Genomic DNA, 19720 nt, shown 5'->3' with positions numbered 1-19720 from the left:
ATGAATGCAGACTGAAGTTGTTTCAAGTTTTTTAGCTGCCATGTAATGTTGGCTCTTGATGAATTTGTAATTAACTAAAATCCCAAGATTTTAATCTGGAGATTTGCCTTCACATGACTTATTTCCAAACCAGGATTCCATCTTCCTTTAGGTGTACAACAGATTTTTAAAGTCAGAATGTAAGGCTTTACACATATCCCAATTTTATCTCATTAGCTTGTCAGCTTCCCTTGGTGTCTTTGAATTTTGATTTTTATCGTCAAGCTTATGCTGATTTGAGAGTCTTAAAGCTATCTGGGAAACAAAAGTTGTGGAGACTATCTTCCAAAAATTGTTGTATGCGCATATATCTCAGCTCTTGATGTGTATATGAATTAATATAGTATCTTCCAGACCCAGGGATCAAACTCAGGTCTCCTGCATTGCAAACAGATTCTTTACCATCTGAGCTACCAGGGAAGCCCTATATGAATTAGTACCAGTATAAATTAAGTCCAAGAGGACTGAAGTCCACTGCCAGCCTGCAAGACAGAAGCCTTGTGTTGAACATTAACTCCAAGAGAGATGAAGTTCAAAATATACTGTGCCAACATAATGCCAAAAGAGCTGTTAGTTCTTCCCAAAAAATCAGTTACTGTATACATGAAGTAGAGACAGTCATTGTGACCATTCCTTTATTTTGCCTTTGACAGGCATATACAGAGCACTGTATCATGAATAAAGTGAGGTTCTGAAGGACCAGGTTTGCCTGGGGCAACTCTTAATTTGTACCTCTTGTCTTAACATCATCTTTCACTTTTAAAAGAGTTCAGGTTTAGAGGATAAATTATCTTGGCCACTCTTCTCATAACCCAACCAGTTCCTTTTAGCATTTATCTTGGTTAAATATTACAGAGCTGTAATTTGGCAGCTCTAATGAGGCTGCAATTGTATTTCTTTTCCATTTGAAAAGATTGTTCCTTGTCTGTGGGCAATTGATAGCAAAAGTAATTGCAATTAAGGTCTACATGTGCTTAGTATTTAGTATTTTTCGTGAACCACCCTCTAGAGGGCACTGTTACATACGTTTGAAATGATCCAGTTCCAACAAAAGTGGACTGTTGTTTTACCTGAAAATCATAAACACTTGATGCTCTTAAAGAACACATTGGAACCAACGTTGTGAGTAAAACTTATCTTTTGCAAAGCAGTAGAGAAATATTAAAAATTAGTTCATTAACATTCTGAGCATTTTTTAAATTGTAAAAACTGAATTTTGATGCCTTGAATATACAGTGATCCATTATAACAATTATTCATAGACTTAAGAATCTGCATATTTTATGCTTCTTTCATGTTTTTCCTAATTAATGATTTTACATGGTTAATAATTTTAACATATTCTGCATCACATAGTTTCATGTTTATATAAAATAAGCACTATAAAATGAATAGTTCTGATCTACTTGTTTAAATATTACTTTCCTTTAAAAGAGAAAACAAGAATGCTGGTTTTTACTTTATGACCTGAATCATGTGATAATGTATTCATAGAATTCTAGTATTTAGAATGTTTCTTAGAGATTGTGTGATTACTTTTAAGTCATTAGTGGATAATTTGTTAGCTCCTAATATCAAAAGTATATTGCCTGTGTTTCACATTTTAGATTTCCTAATGTAATGTTCTCTTTTTAGAAAAGGTGGACAAGTCCTATTTTCAAGAGAAGATGACTTTTAACAGTTTTGAAGGATCTTGTGTACCTGCAGACATCGATAAGGATGAAGAATTTGTAGAAGAGCTTAATAGATTAAAAACTTTTGCTAATTTTCCAAGTAGTAGTCCTGTTTCAGCATCAGCACTAGCACGAGCTGGTTTTCTGTATACTGGGGAAGGAGACACCGTGCGGTGCTTTAGTTGTCATGCAGCAGTAGATAGATGGCAATATGGAGACTCAGCAATTGGAAGACACAGGAAAGTATCCCCAAATTGCAGATTTATCAATGGCTTTTATTTGGAAAACAATGCTGCACAGCCTACATATTCTGGTGTCCAAAATGGTCAGTACAAAGCTGAAAACTATCTGGGAAACAGAAATCATTTTGTTTTAGAAAGGCCATCTGAGACTCATGCACACTATCTTTTGAGAACTGGACAGGTTGTAGATTTATCAGACACCAAATACCCAAGGACCCCTGTCATGTGTAGTGAAGAAGCTAGATTAAAATCATTTCACAACTGGCCAAACTATGCCCACTTAACCCCAAGAGAGTTAGCTCGTGCTGGACTCTACTACACAGGTATTGACGATCAAGTAGAGTGCTTTTGTTGTGGTGGGAAGTTGAAAAATTGGGAACCTTGTGATCGTGCATGGTCAGAACACAGGCGACACTTTCCTAATTGCTTCTTTGTTTTGGGCCGGAATATTAATATGCAAAGTGAATCCACTATCGTGAGTTCTGATAGAAATTTCCCAAATTCAACAAATGCTCCAAGAAATCCAGCCATGGCAGATTACGAAGCACGGATCATTACATTTGGGACATGGATGTGCTCAGTTAACAAGGAGCAGCTTGCAAGAGCTGGATTTTATGCTTTAGGTAAACTTTATTATAAAGCTAGTTAAATAAATAACTTTCCAACTGTCTCAGGGCTCCTAAAAAGTAAATAGATGCCATTTGCCCCCCAAACTGGTAATATTTAGGTGTAAGTTGGCATGGTTAATTTATGTTAGTAGTATTCTGTGAACCTTTTTGTTGAATCTGTAATATACCACAGGAATTTATGTGGAAAAGACTGCCATATTATGAGTAATATGTATCTTTGTGTAACTGTCTTTTGGGAAAGAATGACATGCAAAAGATGATAGATATCCCTGCTAGAAGAATAGGTCTGATAGTAATACTGACTATAATTTATTGCACACCTGTATGTGCTCAGTAGATGTGTTACATGCATCTTCTCTGTGCCTCACAACAACCCTGTAAGAAGAGTTAACATTAGAGAATTTACCTTGGCTGATGTTAAAATTGATACCTGCCTTTTGTACATAGACTATATACTTGAAAGCTGCCCTATATATTTGAAAGATATCTTATTGCTTAAAATGAGCACTTTTCAAATGGACTACTGTAGACATGTCAGTTGGAGAAGGAAATGGCAACCCACCCCAGTATTCTTGCCTGGAAAATCCCAGGACGGAAGAGCCTGGTGGGCTGCAGTTCATGCGGTCGCAAAGAGTCAGACATGACTGAGTGACTGAGCACAGACATGTAAGTAGGGAAAGAAAGGCCATCAGTATGATGGCTTCCAGGAATATTCAGAAAAATTATACTATTATATATCTAACCCATTTACTTTAAAATTGAATAATGCCCCAAACCAAAATATCAATTATTTCTATATTTTATTTACTCAGTATCATAAGACAGTCTTGAAAGTTTATTGTCATATAGCTATAACCTTAGAGAAATTTATCCTGTAATTTCATTATACTCAACTTTATTGTTAAAGTTCTATAGTTTGAAAAAGTAAGTGTAGTGTTGATGACCCCAAATGACATGTTGTTAATAAAGTAATTACAAAGTTTTCACATAAAAATTGGGAAATTTTGTTTTTGTCTCCTGTAAGTAAGTGTTAGTCTCTCAGTCATGCCCCACTCTTTGCGACCCCATGGACTGCAGCCCACCAGGCTCCTCTGTCTGAGATTTTCCAGGCAAGGATACTGGAGTGGTTTGCCATTTCCTCCTCCAGGGGATCTTCCCAACCCAGGGATCGAACCCCGGTCTCCTGCACTGCAGGCAGATACTTTACCGATTGAGCTACAAGGGAAGCCTCCTGTAAAATACCTCAAATTGAATCAGTAAATTTAGTGTGTGTTTCCTCCTCAAATGATCTTACCTATTACTTAGATATGAATTCAGATATCTTCTTTTAAGGTGTGAGCTTTTCATGTAGTTTAGAATGCTTAATTTTATAGTATTTAAAAGGCTATTTTTGGGTAAGGTTGTAATTGCACAAATACACATGTTTTTACTTGGTTGTTTCTTAGGTGAAGGTGATAAAGTACAGTGTTTTCACTGTGGAGGAGGGCTCAATGATTGGAAACCCAGTGAAGACCCTTGGGAACAACATGCTAAGTGGTTTCCAGGGTAAGATATTTAAATGTTCATTCAGTGACAGGCAGGTTGGCCAGTACATATGCAGCGGGAAGACTTGAATAACTTTTCACCTCAACTATTTTTACCTTCACCAATGGCTTGAAATTCACACCATGTTTATAAAAATGGGGTCACCTACTTTATATACATTAAAAAAAAACCAAAAAGCGTAAGCCTTTTCCGGTGACCAAATCATTCATCATTTATGTATCATACCTGTGACATTCAGATGATGCTATTTCTAAACACCAAATTAGGAATGTATGCTTTTGTTGTTGTTGGAAGAGGGCTCTTTAATGATGGGCATGAGAATCCATGTTATCAAGGAAATTCCTTAAGAACCCATCACAACCCCTAGCAAATATTACTGAATCTCACTGATTCTAAGACATACAGTTGTTCACATTTTCAGCTCTGAAATCAGGACACATCTGGTGGTGGGTCATAATTTAATTGGCAATGGTGATACATAGTATAGTAGTATACATGTATATATACTATACATAGTATAATCATGCTGCTTACAATCAGTGGCATCTTAGAATGATGACATATTCTAAGTGTCTTTCTACCATCTTGCCTCTTTAAGGCACACAGATGTGTAGTATACAGTGATGTGAATTTTTGGCCTACAAAATAGTACAACTTAAAACTTCAGAATGATTTGGAAGTAAGTCTTAACCTTAAACACTCTTAAAAGGAAACGTTGAAAGCCTAAAAGATTCCTTTAAAATGTACAATTGGTTAATCTCTAAATAAAACTCATTAAGATGAACTATTTAAGACTTGTTTTTAAATGTCAAGGTGCTAGTTTAATAACTTGTTTAAAAGCTGAACATTCTCAAGTTGATATTTTTCTCTATTAATACTAGCATATTAGGATAACAAAGGGGACATTTTTTTAACATTAAAATGATAGTTGGATAGTGAATTGAGTAACATTTTATTTTGTGGCTCTTTAGAAATATCAAAAAGCAAGTTAATAGAATTAAGATGATTCTGTCTTAAGATGATTATACTTTACTAATTGATGAGCTACTAAAGTTTAACCTTTTATTTGTTTAGCTGTAAATATCTGTTAGAAGAGAAAGGACAAGAATATGTAAACAATATTCATTTAACCCATTCAATTGAGGAGTCTTTGGTAAGTCACATATTGTAGAATACACATTTTCAAATATTATGTAATTTGTTTTGCACATTTCTTGGTGTAAAATTCACAGTATAGTATTTTAAATTAATAAAGCATGATGAGCCTAAATGGGAGATCTTGAAGAGTCCTTGTTTTTCTTAAGCTGAAGCAAATTTGTGAAAAGGAGATCAGGATGAACCAATTTAAAGTATCACTGTAGGCGAAAATGGACTTGGAAGAACTAAAACATTTAAATCCCTCAGCCTTCTGAAATTAGGCTTGTAAAATGTGTTTTGTATTGATAGTTTTTAACTTTCCACAGACAGTATTTAAAATCTCAAAAACAAACCTAAATTGATAGTGTGGCCTGGGGTGGCTAAGGCATCAGTACTTTGTGGAAAGAGCCCTGGACTAGAATGGGACACAAGAGTTGCCATTATGGCCCTGCCATGAACTGTTTAATCTCCCTGAGCCTCAGCTTCTTGTCTGTAAAGTGAGTGGATTGGAATCTTTTAACTTCGAGCTTCATCAAGCTATGCCTCTTGTGAATATTCATATATTGAATTGGAATAAAGCTAATTTATAAATTCACGATAAACGTAATTTTTCAAATTGAGGTAATTGCCTTCTACCAAAAAGAATTCTAACTTACAATTCTTATTTGTATTTTAGGCGAGAACTGCTGAAAAAGCACCATGGTTAACTGAAAGAATTGGTAAATATACCTTTTAAAATATTTTAATTTCATTGCCAATTTATTACAGTTGTTATTTATAGAGTAGAAAGGTAAGCCTGCTATAAACTTAAGAATTAATGAAGTGCCTATACATTTAAGTTGGGTATTTATGTATTGGGAACATTCGTTCAGAGGTTGAACAGAGGAGGAACAGCTGTAGGCTGTACATTTTCATTTCTGTTAAAATCCCCCAAAAAAGAGTTAAGTGAATTTTTTGTCAGCAGAGTTTCTTTAGTTAGCCAAGATCATGAATCCAATGTCCTACTGATATGCTATTACCATGATCAGCCCTGACCTACCTGTTTCCTTATTGGATGCCTCTTTTTGCCTTCCCCAGCTACTTCATAAAGGGGTGTGGTTTGGTTTGTTTATATCCTATTGCCTTTTAGAAAGGTAGAGTTTTTTTTTTTAATCACAAAGATTATTTACTCATCATAGACAAGAATGATATTATTATCCGACTTTGCAGAGAGGTTAAGTGACCAGCCCACAGTTACATTACAAAGCATTAGTGGTCTTCAGAATCCTACATCACACTACAGATCTCATTCTCAACCTAGTCATCGTGTTTTAAATATAATAAAATTTAGTTTAAAATATGTCTCGTGATTCCCCATTCCCTATACTCATGTTGTTGTTGTTAATCACTAAGTTGTGTCTGACTGTTTTGTGACCCCATGGACTGTAGCCCACCAGGCTCCTCTGTCCATGGGATTTCCCAGGCAAGAGTAGTGGAGTGGGTTGCCATTTCCTTCAGGGGATCTTCCTGACCCAGAGATCAAACCCACATCTCCTGCATTGGCAGGCATGTTCTTTACCACTGAGCCACCAGGGAAGCCTTCCCTATACTTAAAGCATCATCTATTTAGTATCTTAAAGATTAGAAGACAAGAGAATACTGTATATATACATATATATGCTTTTGACTGAGACTCTTGCTCTGGTTTAGGATTAGTGTTTTTAGTTGATTTGCATTTCCCTGATATCTAACAATGTTGGGCATTTTTTTCATATGCTTTTGGGCCATTTGTATATCTTCTTTGGAAAAATGTTCATCTCCTTTGCCTTTTTTTTAGTTGGATTACTTGATTTTTTGTTATGGACTTGTAATAGTTCTTTATATATTTTAGTTCTTTATACATATAAGTCCCATGTCAAGTATATGATTTGCAAATATTTTCTCCCATCCCATGGGTTGTCTTTTCACTTTCTTTTTAGTGTCCTTAAGAGTTTTATGCTTTTAGCTCTTACATTCAGGTCTGTGATCCATTTTGAGTTAGTTTTTATATATGTTATGAGGGAGAGGTTCATCTAACCATCACCCAGATCAAGATACAGAACATCTCTACCACCCTGGAAAGCTCCTTCAGGCCCCTTCACAATCGATATTTACCCCCAAGTTTTATCCTGACTTCTATTACCATAGATTAGATTTGAACATCTTAAAAATGTAATCATACAATATGTACTCTGTTGTCTCTGGTTCATTATTATGTTGATGTTTTGCTTATCATGTCTATGTGATTGATCCATGTTGTCTGTGGAAGTAGTTCATTCTTCTTCCTTGCTGTTTAGTATTTGAATATACCACAATTTACTTATCCATTCACCTGATAATGGACACTTGAGTTGTTTCCAGTTTGGGGCTGTTATAAATAACACTGCTATGAATATTCTTGTGTATGTCTTTGGTGGGTATATGTACTCATCTTTAATACTGAAGAGTGGGGAATTCCTGGAGGCCTAGTGGTTAGGACTTGGCACTTTCACTGCTGGGGGATAGAGGAGGGAGGGGAGCATGTTCAATCCCTGGTCAGGAAACTAAGATCCCTCAAGCTGCACAGCTTGGAAAAGAAAAAAGGGGGAAAAAAATACCCAAGAGTGGAAGTGATGAGTCAGAGGATAGAAGTCTCTTTTAGCACATCACTACACAATCTGGTAAGATTAGTATTCGTTAGGCTAACAAAAGAGTAAGAGCTTTACCCAGGGAGGAGAGTGAACAAAGGCATGAAGTCAAAGCAGAGAGACTGTCTCCTCCTGGAACTAGAAGTAGTTCCTTTGATTTACACCTAGAAATTGGAAGGCCAAGAGCTCTAGTAAGCTCTTCCCAGGTGGCTCAATTGGTAAAGAATCCACTTGCCAATGCAGGAGATGCAGGTTGGATCCCTGGGTCAGGAAGGTCCCCTGGAGGAGGGCATGGCACCCCACTCCAGTATTCTTGCCTGGAGAATCCCATGAACAGAGGAGCCTGGCAGGCTGCAGTCCATGGAGTCACAAAGAGTGGACACAACTTAGCGACTAAACACCACCACCGCCGCCGCCACAATCTGTAGTCCTACCTTGAGTGTCATTAATGAGAGTTTCTATTAGATTTCTTGCCTTATCTAGTCCACCCCACTCAACTGCAGAAACTAAGTCTGAGAGATAGGAAACTGATACATTGAAGGTCACAGACTGAAACTTCTTCTATTTCCCATGATTTTTTCAAAATAATTATGGCGATTTGGTAAAGACGTCCACAGTTTCAGAATTTTTGAAGCACTTAACCCTTTTCGTACCTGTTTTACCTTATCTTGTACTGTTTATTATAGTCTTTAAAGCACCTAATCTCAATTCCTAATACTACAAATACATACTCATTGTACTTTCAACTATTTTAAGATTCTGAAAGTGATTCTTCAGTGCCTAAATATTTCTAAATCCTCTTCCCAAAGCAGCTTTGCTTTACTGGTTTGGTTTTGATTTTCTGCTTGTTGCTTAAATTTTTCTTTTTAATGATACTCTGCTATTGAGTTGTGTTAATGAAAATAATTAAAGTCTGTGATTTTTCTCCTCACCAATTTTCATTTCAGATGATACAATAGTCCAAAATCCTATGGTACAAGAAGCTATACGAATGGGATTCAGTTTCAAGGACATTAAGAAAACAATGGAGGGGAAAATTCAGACATCTGGGAGCAACTACAAATCACTTGAGGTTCTGGTTGCAGATCTAGTGAATGCTCAGAAAGACAATACACAAGATGAATCAAGTCAGACTTCGTTACAGAAAGGTATGCATGCCTGTGTTTTAAAAGCAAGATACACCTAGTATTTCATTATGGATAGTATCTTATATGACTATGTGGCCCATGCATTTTTATCCTCTCATATTTCCCTTAGGATAAATGTTTTTTAAAACTTTTTATTATGAAAGATGTCAAACATACTCAAAAGTGGAGAGAACAGTATAATGAACCCTCAGATACCCATCAGCCAGCTTCAATAATTGTCAACACTTTTTCAATCTCACTTCCTTTCTTCTTCCAACTTTGTTTTTTGCTGTAGTTTTTCACAGTAAATCCCAGACATCCTATATACCACTTGCCTATAAATACTTCAGTAACTATCTAGGGACTTTTTTTTTTAACATGACCTTAATACTGTGTGTTAATCTGCTCAGACTGTTATAACAGTACCATAGACTGGGTGGCTTAGACAGCAGACATTTGTTTTTCATACTTCTGGAGGCTGGGAAGTCCAAGGTTCAGGCAGATTTGGTTCCTCGTGAAGTCTCTCTTCTAGGCTGGCAGATGGCTGCCTTCTCTATGTCCTCGCTTGGCCAAGAGAGATAGCATTCTGCTTTCTATTCCTCTTCTTATAAGAACATTGATCCCATCATGGAGTCACATCATCATGACCCCATGTAAACCAAATCACCTTTCAAAGGCCCCACCTCTAAGCACCATCACATAGGGTGTGAGGGCTTCAACGTGAGTTTTGGAGAGAAAGATATTTAGCCCATAATATAGTATTGTCACACTTAACAGAATTAACAGTAATTCCATAATATCATCTGAAATTCAGTTGATTTTCATTTTCCTCATCATCTTAATATGTTTTTACAGTTGATTTGTTCTGATCAGGATCCAAGTAAGATCTACTGTTAATTAATTAATATCTATCTATTAATTTTAAAAAGTGTAAGTTTATACTCTATTTTAGGTAAAGAACAACAAAGGCTAACTTTTATCCTTGTGTGTAGACTCTCTAAGTTTTTTAGTTGGAACTGCTTGGATTTAGAGTATTTTACAACTTTCCACATGATATAAATATGTAAAAGGGTCATATTGCTAAATAGAGCTTGAATTAAATGCATTTTAATACTGTGATTCATATACAAAGTGTATTGAATAATGTAGAAGAGAAGTATATGATCATTCTCTAAGCTTTTGACCACCTCTACCAAAAGATGAGAATTCTCCAAGTACTAATGAACTTAAAAGTTCACTTATTTTGTTTTTTACATTCAAGACCCTTTTGATCTTTAAGTTATTTCAGATGCTTTTGAAACATTATTCAGATAATCAAATAAGTCTTAAAGCAGTATAACATTGATGAGTTGCAGACTACTCTTTTCCTTAAAGACACATTTATTTAAAACCTATAATAGCTCCTCTTGTCTTGGTGATGGTGAAACAAATCATTTACTTTGTGATACAAGTGACTATGTCATTTTCCCCTGCATCTTCACCACAACTCAAACTTAATTAAGTTTGACAGTAAGGTGTTAGTTTTTATACCTGAAGGTGTTTACAGCAGAAAGATTTAGTGGGTTGCAATAGGAAGAGAACAAAGGACAGAGTGCATTGGGGGGTGTCTCTATTCAACAGGAGTTTATGGGAAGTTCTCATCATTACCGAGATTACAAGCTGGGGTTGTGTGGGAAAAAGGGCCTAAGTTAATGCCAGTTCTCAAGGGCACATGTTAGAATTCATCAGTTGATGTCTCCTTAGTCTCACAAAATTGAGAGGCAGGTAATTGATACAGGCAAGCTTTTCATGAGGGGGCTGCTGTCTATTTCTCCTCCCAAAAGCTGATGAGGAAACACTGGCACTAAGAATCTTTTAATTCTGTACAAAATAGAGGGTGGGCCTAATTGAAGTAAAAGCAGATAAAATTTATTAGAAAAAAATATAATGTTATTGTTACTCACTAAGAAATCCTAGATTCAATACTAGCTTTTATACCATTGTCTCTGTAACAGAGAATACCCCAGTCTTCTAAAGATAGTACCAAATTAGTATCTTTTTCCCTTTCTTTTTAAAAATGACATTGTATGATATAAAGCCCTTTACTTCATGTCTGTGGTAAGATACTTATTTTAATCCTTATATATATATGATAGAATATAATGTAAAAATCAAATAACCCATGCACATTTCTTATCAGTCTTTCCACATAGATCTGCTCTGATTGGAACATGAATAACATCAGTTTATTCTAGAAGTATCTTCTAGAAGTGGTTTATAATAATGCAGTAAAAATATTAGCAGATACCATGAAAAATGATCTAGCTATTGCCTTTATTGCTATGTGCCAGGTACCTCCCAACCTAGAAGAGGGCTTTGTGGCAAGTAGAAGGGGAAAGGTGGCTCAGGAAAGGATGTAGAACCCAGTGGTTATTCTTTAGGCTAGAGTGAAGTAATTCCCTGGTGATCCTGTAGTTAGGACTTGACACGTTTAGTACCAAGGACCCAGGTTCAATCCCTGGTCCCAGAGGTAAGATCCCACAAGTCACGTGGTGTGGCCAAAAAAAAAAAAGTAAATACACATAAAATTTACCCTCTGAGCTATTTTTAAGTGTACAGTTCAGTAGTTTTAAGTACATTCACATTGTTGTGCGGTCAATCTCCAGAGCTCTTTTCATCTACAAAACTGAAACTCTTTATCTATTGAACAGCTTCCATTTTCCCATTCCCCTGGCAGCCACCATTCTGCTCTCTGTCTCTGTAGATTTGACTACTGTAGGTATCTGATCCAGTGTCCTTTTTATTCATTGTAGCATCACATGCAAAAGTAATGTGTAAATTAATTGTTTTCCTCTTCATGATTTTTTTGGGGATTACAAAGGTACTTTTAAAAAACACTTCGAAGGGGTAGTCCCCTCACCCCCAGGACTGGCCTGGGGAAGAGAGACTACCTGAGAGGAGGGAACCCCAAAAGAGACCTGCTGTGGACTCCAGGCAAAAGGAATGCCTGGGTACTGGGAGCTGTAAGCATGACGGGAGAAAGTGTAGCGGGACAGGCTCCAGGCACACAGGCGAAGCACAAGAAGACTGGACAAAAAGCCACAAAGTTACTTGGGTTCCTTCTTTTCATTTGCCTTTTTCAGCTTCTACTGCATGATCTCCGAGTCGTTCTGCTTGTGGACCACAGCAGAAAGCTTGTCATCTCAGTGTTTTCTCTTAACCAAGTCACTCTGCTTTTCCATATTCCGCTGGCAGGCTGGCTTTTGCTGGTTGCCACAGTCTTGGTGATGGCAGGAATATACACTATTCTTTTTTGGTCAGGTGCATCCATATAATATAAATCAGTTTATAATGCCATCCCTTTACTTTTGTTGTTTGCTATGCCCCGAATACCTTTTTCCTGTTTGTATACCTCATCTCATTCCCCACTGCACCCCCGATTTGATTCCCTAAACCCATTTCTTGAACTTGTCCTTCAAGGCTCAGCTCAAAGGTCACTCTTTGAAGTTTCCCCAAAGACCCATAGCACACTTTGCAGCTTCCTCTACTCTCTCTGTTAAAGCATTTGTAACGTTGTTTTGCAACTTTTTCTGTCCTCTTCTATCTGTTGGGCTTCTTGAGGACAGACAGTTTATCTTTCTTATCTCTGTGTTCCATATTTGAGTTTTGAATTATGCCCAGGAGGTTGCCTTTTAAGAAAAAAAAAGGATCAAATAATCCTTTTCTCCATGGCTAGCCAGGAAAACCTTACTGAAGCAATTCTGGTATCTTTTTCCAGGTTAAAACCTTTCACTGGCTCTGGAGCCCTTGGTGTTAAGTCCAAACTCCTTCACATGGGTTACCAGAGCCTTCATGATCAGGCTCCTGCTAACCTTCTATAGCCTCATGCTATTTCCCCTTCACATTCTCTTCCCAAACCTTACCTGTGCACTTGCAGGCCTCATTCTGTTTCTCACCTTGGAGCCTGCCTATATCATTTCCTCTGCCCAGAGCCCTCTTCTCCCACTGCTCTTGTCCTCCAAGGTCTAAGGCCTTCTCCCTCTTCTAGTTTACTCGTACTTATCCTTTAGGACCCAATTTAGGTATAATATTTTCTGGAAGGCATTCCCTCCGTGTATACATGGATACACAGCCTTCCTATGTTCTTCATAACACATTGTCATAACTTTAATCATTACATTGTGTTATAATTTCCTGCCTGCTTGTGTTCCTAACTTGTCTATGAATGATTAGGAGCCCAGGATCTATATATTTGTTAATCTGTCTCTAATGCCTAGAACCTAGCTAAGTCTTCCATAAGCATTTGTTGGATAAAATTAAACCACTATTTCCCAAACTTGTTTTCAAAATAGTGTTCCCCAGAATGTTAAGAGATGTCGTGAAAAAGGAGCTCTGTAGTTAAATAGGGAATGCATTTTGAATTTCTAAGAGGGCATATATGCTTTATTATACTGTCCTCAACTTGATAGTCATGGTTCAGAAATGCCAGTGTGCTCAACCCCAGAAATACTAGATTGAGTGAATGGGGCCCAGGAATCTATTGGTTTTTTTGTTTTTTGTTTTTTAATGCCCCTAGTGATTCTCATGTGAAGCTAAATTTGGAAACCACTGGTATACAGTGATCACAAAGATTGTTAAAATATGTAATACATTTGGAATAGTGCCTAGCACATAGTAGAAGTGCTGTATTACTTTTAACTGCTGCTATTGCTGATGTTGTCATAGTTATATACGATTGTGAAACATATTTTTGTGCCACATTTGTTAACATTTCTCAAAACTAGTTTGACAAAGGCTGAATTAAACAAGCACTTCAGTGCCACCTGTATATTGATGAGGCCCACGTTTCTATCTTTAGCCCTGATTTCTTCTGACCTTAAGACTTAAGTCTCTGATTACCTACTGGACATTTTTATATGGATGCCCTGCAAACACCTCAGAAATATCTTAAAAATCCCAAACCTGTACCTCCATTTTTATTTCCTATTGGCACTGCCATCCCCTTGTCAGCCATGCTAGAAATCTTGAAATCAACTTTATTTCCTCTTTCTTCCTCATCCTTCACCCAATTACTAGATCCTACTTGTCCCATTTCATAAATGGCCCTCCACTTCCATCTCTCCATTTCTGGAATAAGCCGTGCCCTTTCAATATGCTGCTACTTTTACCTAACCCTTGCTTCTCTGCTTAGCAAATTTCTGTTTTTAAATGTCACTCTTCCACCTACCCCCTTCCCCACCCAACAGCCACCAACCTGTGAAACCTTCCCCACCTAACCTGAACAGAAGAACTTGTTCTGTTACCTTGTCCCAGAGCACTTTGTAACTTTATTACAGAACTTATCACCGTGTACTTTGTGCTTACTTCTGCAGCCTCAGCTCACAGTCCTTCTCTCCCACTAGCCTGTGAACTGCTTAAGAGTAGATGCCATGAGTGAGTTATCCCATCTCCTGACACTTGATCAGCGTCCGGCACAAAGTCCGGCACATAAATTCACTGTTTCAGAAAGTCTAAAATTAACACGTTTTTTTCTCTTTGTACAGACATTAGTACTGAAGAGCAGCTAAGGCTCCTACGAGAGGAGAAGCTTTGCAAAATCTGTATGGATAGAAATATTGCTGTCGTCTTTATTCCTTGTGGACATCTGGTCACTTGTAAACAGTGTGCTGAAGCAGTTGACAAGTGTCCCATGTGCTACACAGTCATTACTTTCAAGCAAAAAATTTTCATGTCATAATCTAACTACAGTAGGTGTCTTATGTTCTTATTACCCTGACTGAATGTGTGATGTGAACCAACTTGAAGAAATCAGCATTGAATTCCATTAGCATTTGCTGCCAAGTAGGAAGAAAGTGTAAACTGCGATGTTATAGTTGGCAGTCTAAAATTTGAATTTCTGGATTTTTCAGGATGTTAACTGTATTAGCTGTTCTATTTTTCTCCCACTGTTATTTAATTGAAACCCTAGACTAAGAAGCATCATATTGTAACTGATCACAATGTGTGTTTTATAGTACACTGACTTAGTTTTCTAAATGTAAGTGAATTAATCAATTGAATTTTTCATTCATTTTGGATAGGCGTAACAAATAGAGCATTCTGTATAAATGGAGATTAGAGTTAATCTCCCCAATCACATAATTTGTTTTGTGTGAAAAAGGAATGAACTGTTCCACATTGGTGGAAAGATGGAGATGATTTTTAGATGTTTGTGTTTTAGGATTTTGTCCATTTTCTTTTAAATTATACACATGTACTTGGGTGGATGATTTTTTTAATGATTTTGCCATTGTTAAAAGGGTGTTTAATGATTGAGTACCATTTAGCCTACATGTACTGACATAAAAAGACATCAGAGGTATATTAAGTGTAAAATCAAATGGCAAAACACTATGTGTAGAATGAGCCAAGTGAGGGTGTGTGTATTTTATATACGTATAGAACAGAAGATTGGAAATATAGGCACCAAACTGTTAAATGTGGTTTCTCTTGAAAGGGGGTGGGGGAATGGGTCCCAGAGGGGCTTTATAGGGGCCTTTCACTTTCTACTTTTTTCATTTTGTTCTGTTTGAATTTTTTATAAGTATTATTACTTTTGTAATCAAAATTTTTAGAAAGTATTTTACTGATTTAAAGGCTTAGGCATGTTCAAACGCCTGCAAAACTACTTATTGCTCAGCTTTAGTTTTCCTAATCCAAGAAGGCAGGGCAGTTAACCTTTTTGGTGCCAATGTGAAATTTAAATGTTTATATGTTTTTCCTGCTTTGTGGATGAAAAATATTTCTGAGTGGTAGTTTTCTGACAGGTAGACCATGTCTTCTCTTGTTTAAAAATAATATTCCTGATTTTGTAAAATGAAATATAAAATATGTCTCAGATCTTCCAATTAATTAGTAAGGATTCATCTTTAATCCTTGCTAGTTTAAGCCTGCCTAAGTCACTTTACTAAAAGATCTTTGTTAACCCAGTATTTTAAACATGTCAGCTTATGTAGGTAAAAGTAGAAGCATGTTTGTACACTGCTCGTAGTTATAGTAACAGCTTTCCATGTTGAGATTCTCATATCTTATATCTTAAAGTTTCATGTGAATTTTTACCGTTAGGATGCTTAAGATGTATATAGGATAAAATGTCAAGTCTTCACCTAAGTTTTTTGTTTTCTTGTAATAATAGCAGATACTTCTAGAATGTTCTCCCACGATCCTTAAAAACTTCTTGGAAATTATAAAATACTGACAAGAAAAGAAGAATAGTTTTTTGAATATTAAAGAGGGTAAGAATCAATATAGGTTAAAAAGATAAAAGTTTAAAAATGCTTCATAGAACACCCAGGCAAAGATCCTCACAACAACCTGTTGTAGAGGTGAGTGAGGCATTTTACTGTAGAGAAAAGGTTGAGAGTAAAACTGTCAGAAGTTATATTTTTGTTTTATTTTCTAAGAGAAAGAGTATGTTATGTTCTCTTAACCTCTGTTAATTACTACTTTGATATTCATTTAAAGCATTGCAAATTTAAATGAGAATTTTTAAAGTCAAATAATGACCACCCTGTTTTTGTTGTACAGTGTAAATCCTCAGTTCTTTACTTTTGCACTTTCTTCCACTTAGATTTAGTTATATATTCATTAAAAGTTAAATTTTATATGTATAATCTAAGCTTTAAATTTAAACTTAAATTACAAGGGGAGAAAAGTGTTAAAGGTTTAAAAATGTGTTTTCCAGGACACGTCAGCTCCAAGTCAGGTAGTTGGTTCAATCTAGTTGTCCAAGGACTGAATTGTTTTAACATAAGGTTTTCCAGTTCTGGGAGCCTCAGTTCTTTAAAACTCTTTTAAAACTTGTATGTTTAGACTTAGGTAAGACCTTTTTTCTCCCCATCAGTTGTGAAATTTAATGTATGAAGCTGATGTGGCTAACAAGTTTATTTTAAGAATTGTTTAGAAATGCTGTTGCTTCAGGTTCTTAAATCACTCAGCACTCCAACTTCTAATCAAATTTTTAAAGACTTACCAATGTTTGCCTGTGTTTGCACTATAAACCTCCAATTAAAATAAATAAATTTATATTTTAAAAATCTAACAACAAAAAAAAAATAACTCCAGATGATCCCTGCTGCTACTGCTGCTGCTAAGTCGCTTCAGTCGTGTCCGACTCTGTGTGACTCCATAGATGGCAGCCCACCAGGCTCCGCCGTCCCTGGGATTCTCCAGGCAAGAACACTGGAGTGGGTTGCCATTTCCTTCTCCAGTGAATGAAAGTGAAAAGGGAAAGTGAAGTCACTGAGTCGTGTCTAACTCTTCAGTGACCCCATGGACTGCAGCCTACCAGGCTCCTCCGTCCATGGGATTTTCCAGATGATCCCTAGCCTTGAAAAATAAAGCATGAGGGAGAGAGACTAAAAAAAAAGCACTGGATCCTTCTCATCTATTTGTGCAAAGAATGATCACTTGCAAGGTCAAAAATATAGCCAGATCCAAATCTCTGCCTTCCTCCTTCCCAAAATAGTTCTCAGTATCTCCATGTAGACTTCCTTTTCTGTATAAAGTTCACTCTAAGATTTCAAAGGCACCACCTATTTTACTACATTTTAGTCATGTGAAGAGTCAAGTTGTTTTGTAATAAATAATTGTCTTTATTCATAATAATCTGGTATGCTAATCAAAAGCCTTGTCTTAATTTTTGAGAAATGAGTTTAGTGTTTATAAAGTAAATTCCAGTTTATTAAGTAATGGCTTTGTATTACCTTTCCTGCTAGATTTTTGTTTATTTTCCCTTGGGTTAGGGGCTAAGATGGAGTAGGGTGGGTGTAGTGAATGCATGTGATGTGATTTGGCCCTGTGTATTAGAATCTTTTGTTGTTTTTTCACTTAAATATTGGTAGTTTTCTTCTGGTTTTCATTTTAGTGGATAAAATTGGTATTTTGAACTCTGAATGGAGACTACCACCACAGCATTAGTTCCACGTATTGTACCCTTTAGACTGAAATCATTGTTTTATTTCCTGATTACCCAGTTGGTTGAATATGGGGAAAAGGGGTGGAGGGGTTGGAGAAAAAGGATAGGTTGTATATCGTTTCCATTAGAGAAAGAAGAAAATGGGACTGAATATTTGACAGATATGGTTTTTAGCCACATCTGGTTTAGAAGAGAGGTAACCATTTCTTCATCTATGAAATGCAAATAGTACCTGTCTTACAAAATTATAAGAGTTGAGGTGAACGTATGTGTAAAATACTTGTTTTAAATGTTAATTCCCTTCCTAACACTTTTTTGCCTTCCATGGATTAGCCTTGACTCTGGAAATTAGGGCTAAAACTTAGATAATAACTCTTTCACTGACTCTTAATACATCTTTCTCGTTGTTTGTCATAGTTAAGATGCAAAGTACAGTACACAAGTAGGTCAAATCCTTAAAAATATTTAAATTCCTTTTTTAAAGGCTTGAAACAATATTCTTACCAAACTTAGTTGAGCTTTTCTAATAAAAACAATTGGCTTAGTCCCACTTTTATAATCAGTTTCAGTTTGACTTATAAACTTAGCACAATGTGAATTTCACTTGCAGCACAACAGAATCATAGGATGTCAGAGCTAGAAGTGACTTTAGAGAGTATCTAATTCATCCCCCTTGTTTTAAGATGAACCATCTGAGGCTCAATGGTGAAATGATGTGTTCAAAGCTATATAACTAATTAGTGATAGCCCAGACTGGGACATAGTTTGATGGTGAAAAACTTCAAGCTACCCCTCCAGGGAGGTCTCAAATGTTTATTTTTTCAACTATTCTTTATTCTGTACCATAACATTCACTACATATTAAATGACACTTTATAACTAATACAGTAGGACAATCTTAAATACATATGGCTTCAAATTGTACAATACTGCATTGTTTCGGTGCTAAGATTCTATTTGAAGTCTAAAGTTTGCAGAAATGCGTATAGATTTTTTTGCATTTACTACATTCTTCTTGTGTATCATTAATTGTGTATCATGTAAAATGACTATGTAAGTATATTTTGTCCTTCTGTTTATATTTAGCAACAAATTTGCATTTTTGTTTGATGTAACAAAGGCTTTAATGTAATTTTTGTTAGATTTTGCATTACCTTTATACTTTATATCTAACCGGACAGAATGACTGATTCTTATGTCATTGTAATAGTGTTGTAAATAATCACGTGAAATGTGTGAGATAGAGTACTATATTTGTGAATATAATTTTATGGCTGTTTTCATTTAGTAGAAACCTTTCCATCAGTATGGAAAACTAAGAAAATTGCTTTCTACTGTATAATCTGGCAGTCATCATAGATTAAAGCTTATTTTTCTGTGACTAAAAACTTATCCAATAAAGCACTATTCTTTAAAATGATATCTTATTACTTTGTATTTGTTTTACTTCCTCAGAAAAAAATAAAATAGCCCTCTTAAAAATATTAATACTAAAATGTAACCTCCCAAATACATCCTATGCCATTATGGGGCCAGACATTAAGGTACACATCAAGTCATGTGATAATAAAAAAAAAAAAGACATCTGCTTTCACATTACTGTTGCTGCTGCTGCTAAGTCACTTCAGTCGTGTTCGACTCTGTGTGACCCCAGAGACGGCAGCCCACCAGGCTCCTCCATCCCTGGGATTCTCCAGGCAAGAACACTGGAGTGGGTTGCCATTGCCTTCTCCAATGCATGAAAGTGA

At 36.2% G+C, this 19720-nt stretch overlaps 1 protein-coding gene and 1 pseudogene across 3 annotated transcripts in view; one reads left to right on the top strand and one right to left on the bottom strand.

The window, feature by feature from the left end:
• The window catches only part of LOC120881497 (X-linked inhibitor of apoptosis), a 37620-nt gene extending 18228 nt beyond the window's left edge, over positions 1–19392 (top strand). For all 3 annotated transcript variants that reach the window (XM_040265212.1, XM_040265211.1, XM_040265213.1), the window contains 6 exons: positions 1675–2577; positions 4029–4128; positions 5203–5281; positions 5942–5984; positions 8858–9058; positions 14560–19392. In XM_040265212.1, the coding sequence (XP_040121146.1) occupies positions 1707–2577; positions 4029–4128; positions 5203–5281; positions 5942–5984; positions 8858–9058; positions 14560–14753 (1488 nt within the window). In that variant the 5' untranslated portion in view covers positions 1675–1706 and the 3' untranslated portion in view covers positions 14754–19392. The remainder of the gene's footprint in view (positions 1–1674; positions 2578–4028; positions 4129–5202; positions 5282–5941; positions 5985–8857; positions 9059–14559) is intronic.
• LOC120881498 lies at positions 12124–12465 on the bottom strand (annotated as a pseudogene).
• Positions 19393–19720: the final 328 nt, after the last annotated feature.

The sequence above is a fragment of the Oryx dammah genome, unplaced genomic scaffold (assembly GCF_014754425.2).
Source record: "Oryx dammah isolate SB20612 unplaced genomic scaffold, SCBI_Odam_1.1 HiC_scaffold_23, whole genome shotgun sequence".
Classification (NCBI taxonomy): Eukaryota; Metazoa; Chordata; class Mammalia; order Artiodactyla; family Bovidae; genus Oryx; species Oryx dammah.
This window is presented reverse-complemented; position numbering and strand designations above follow the sequence as displayed.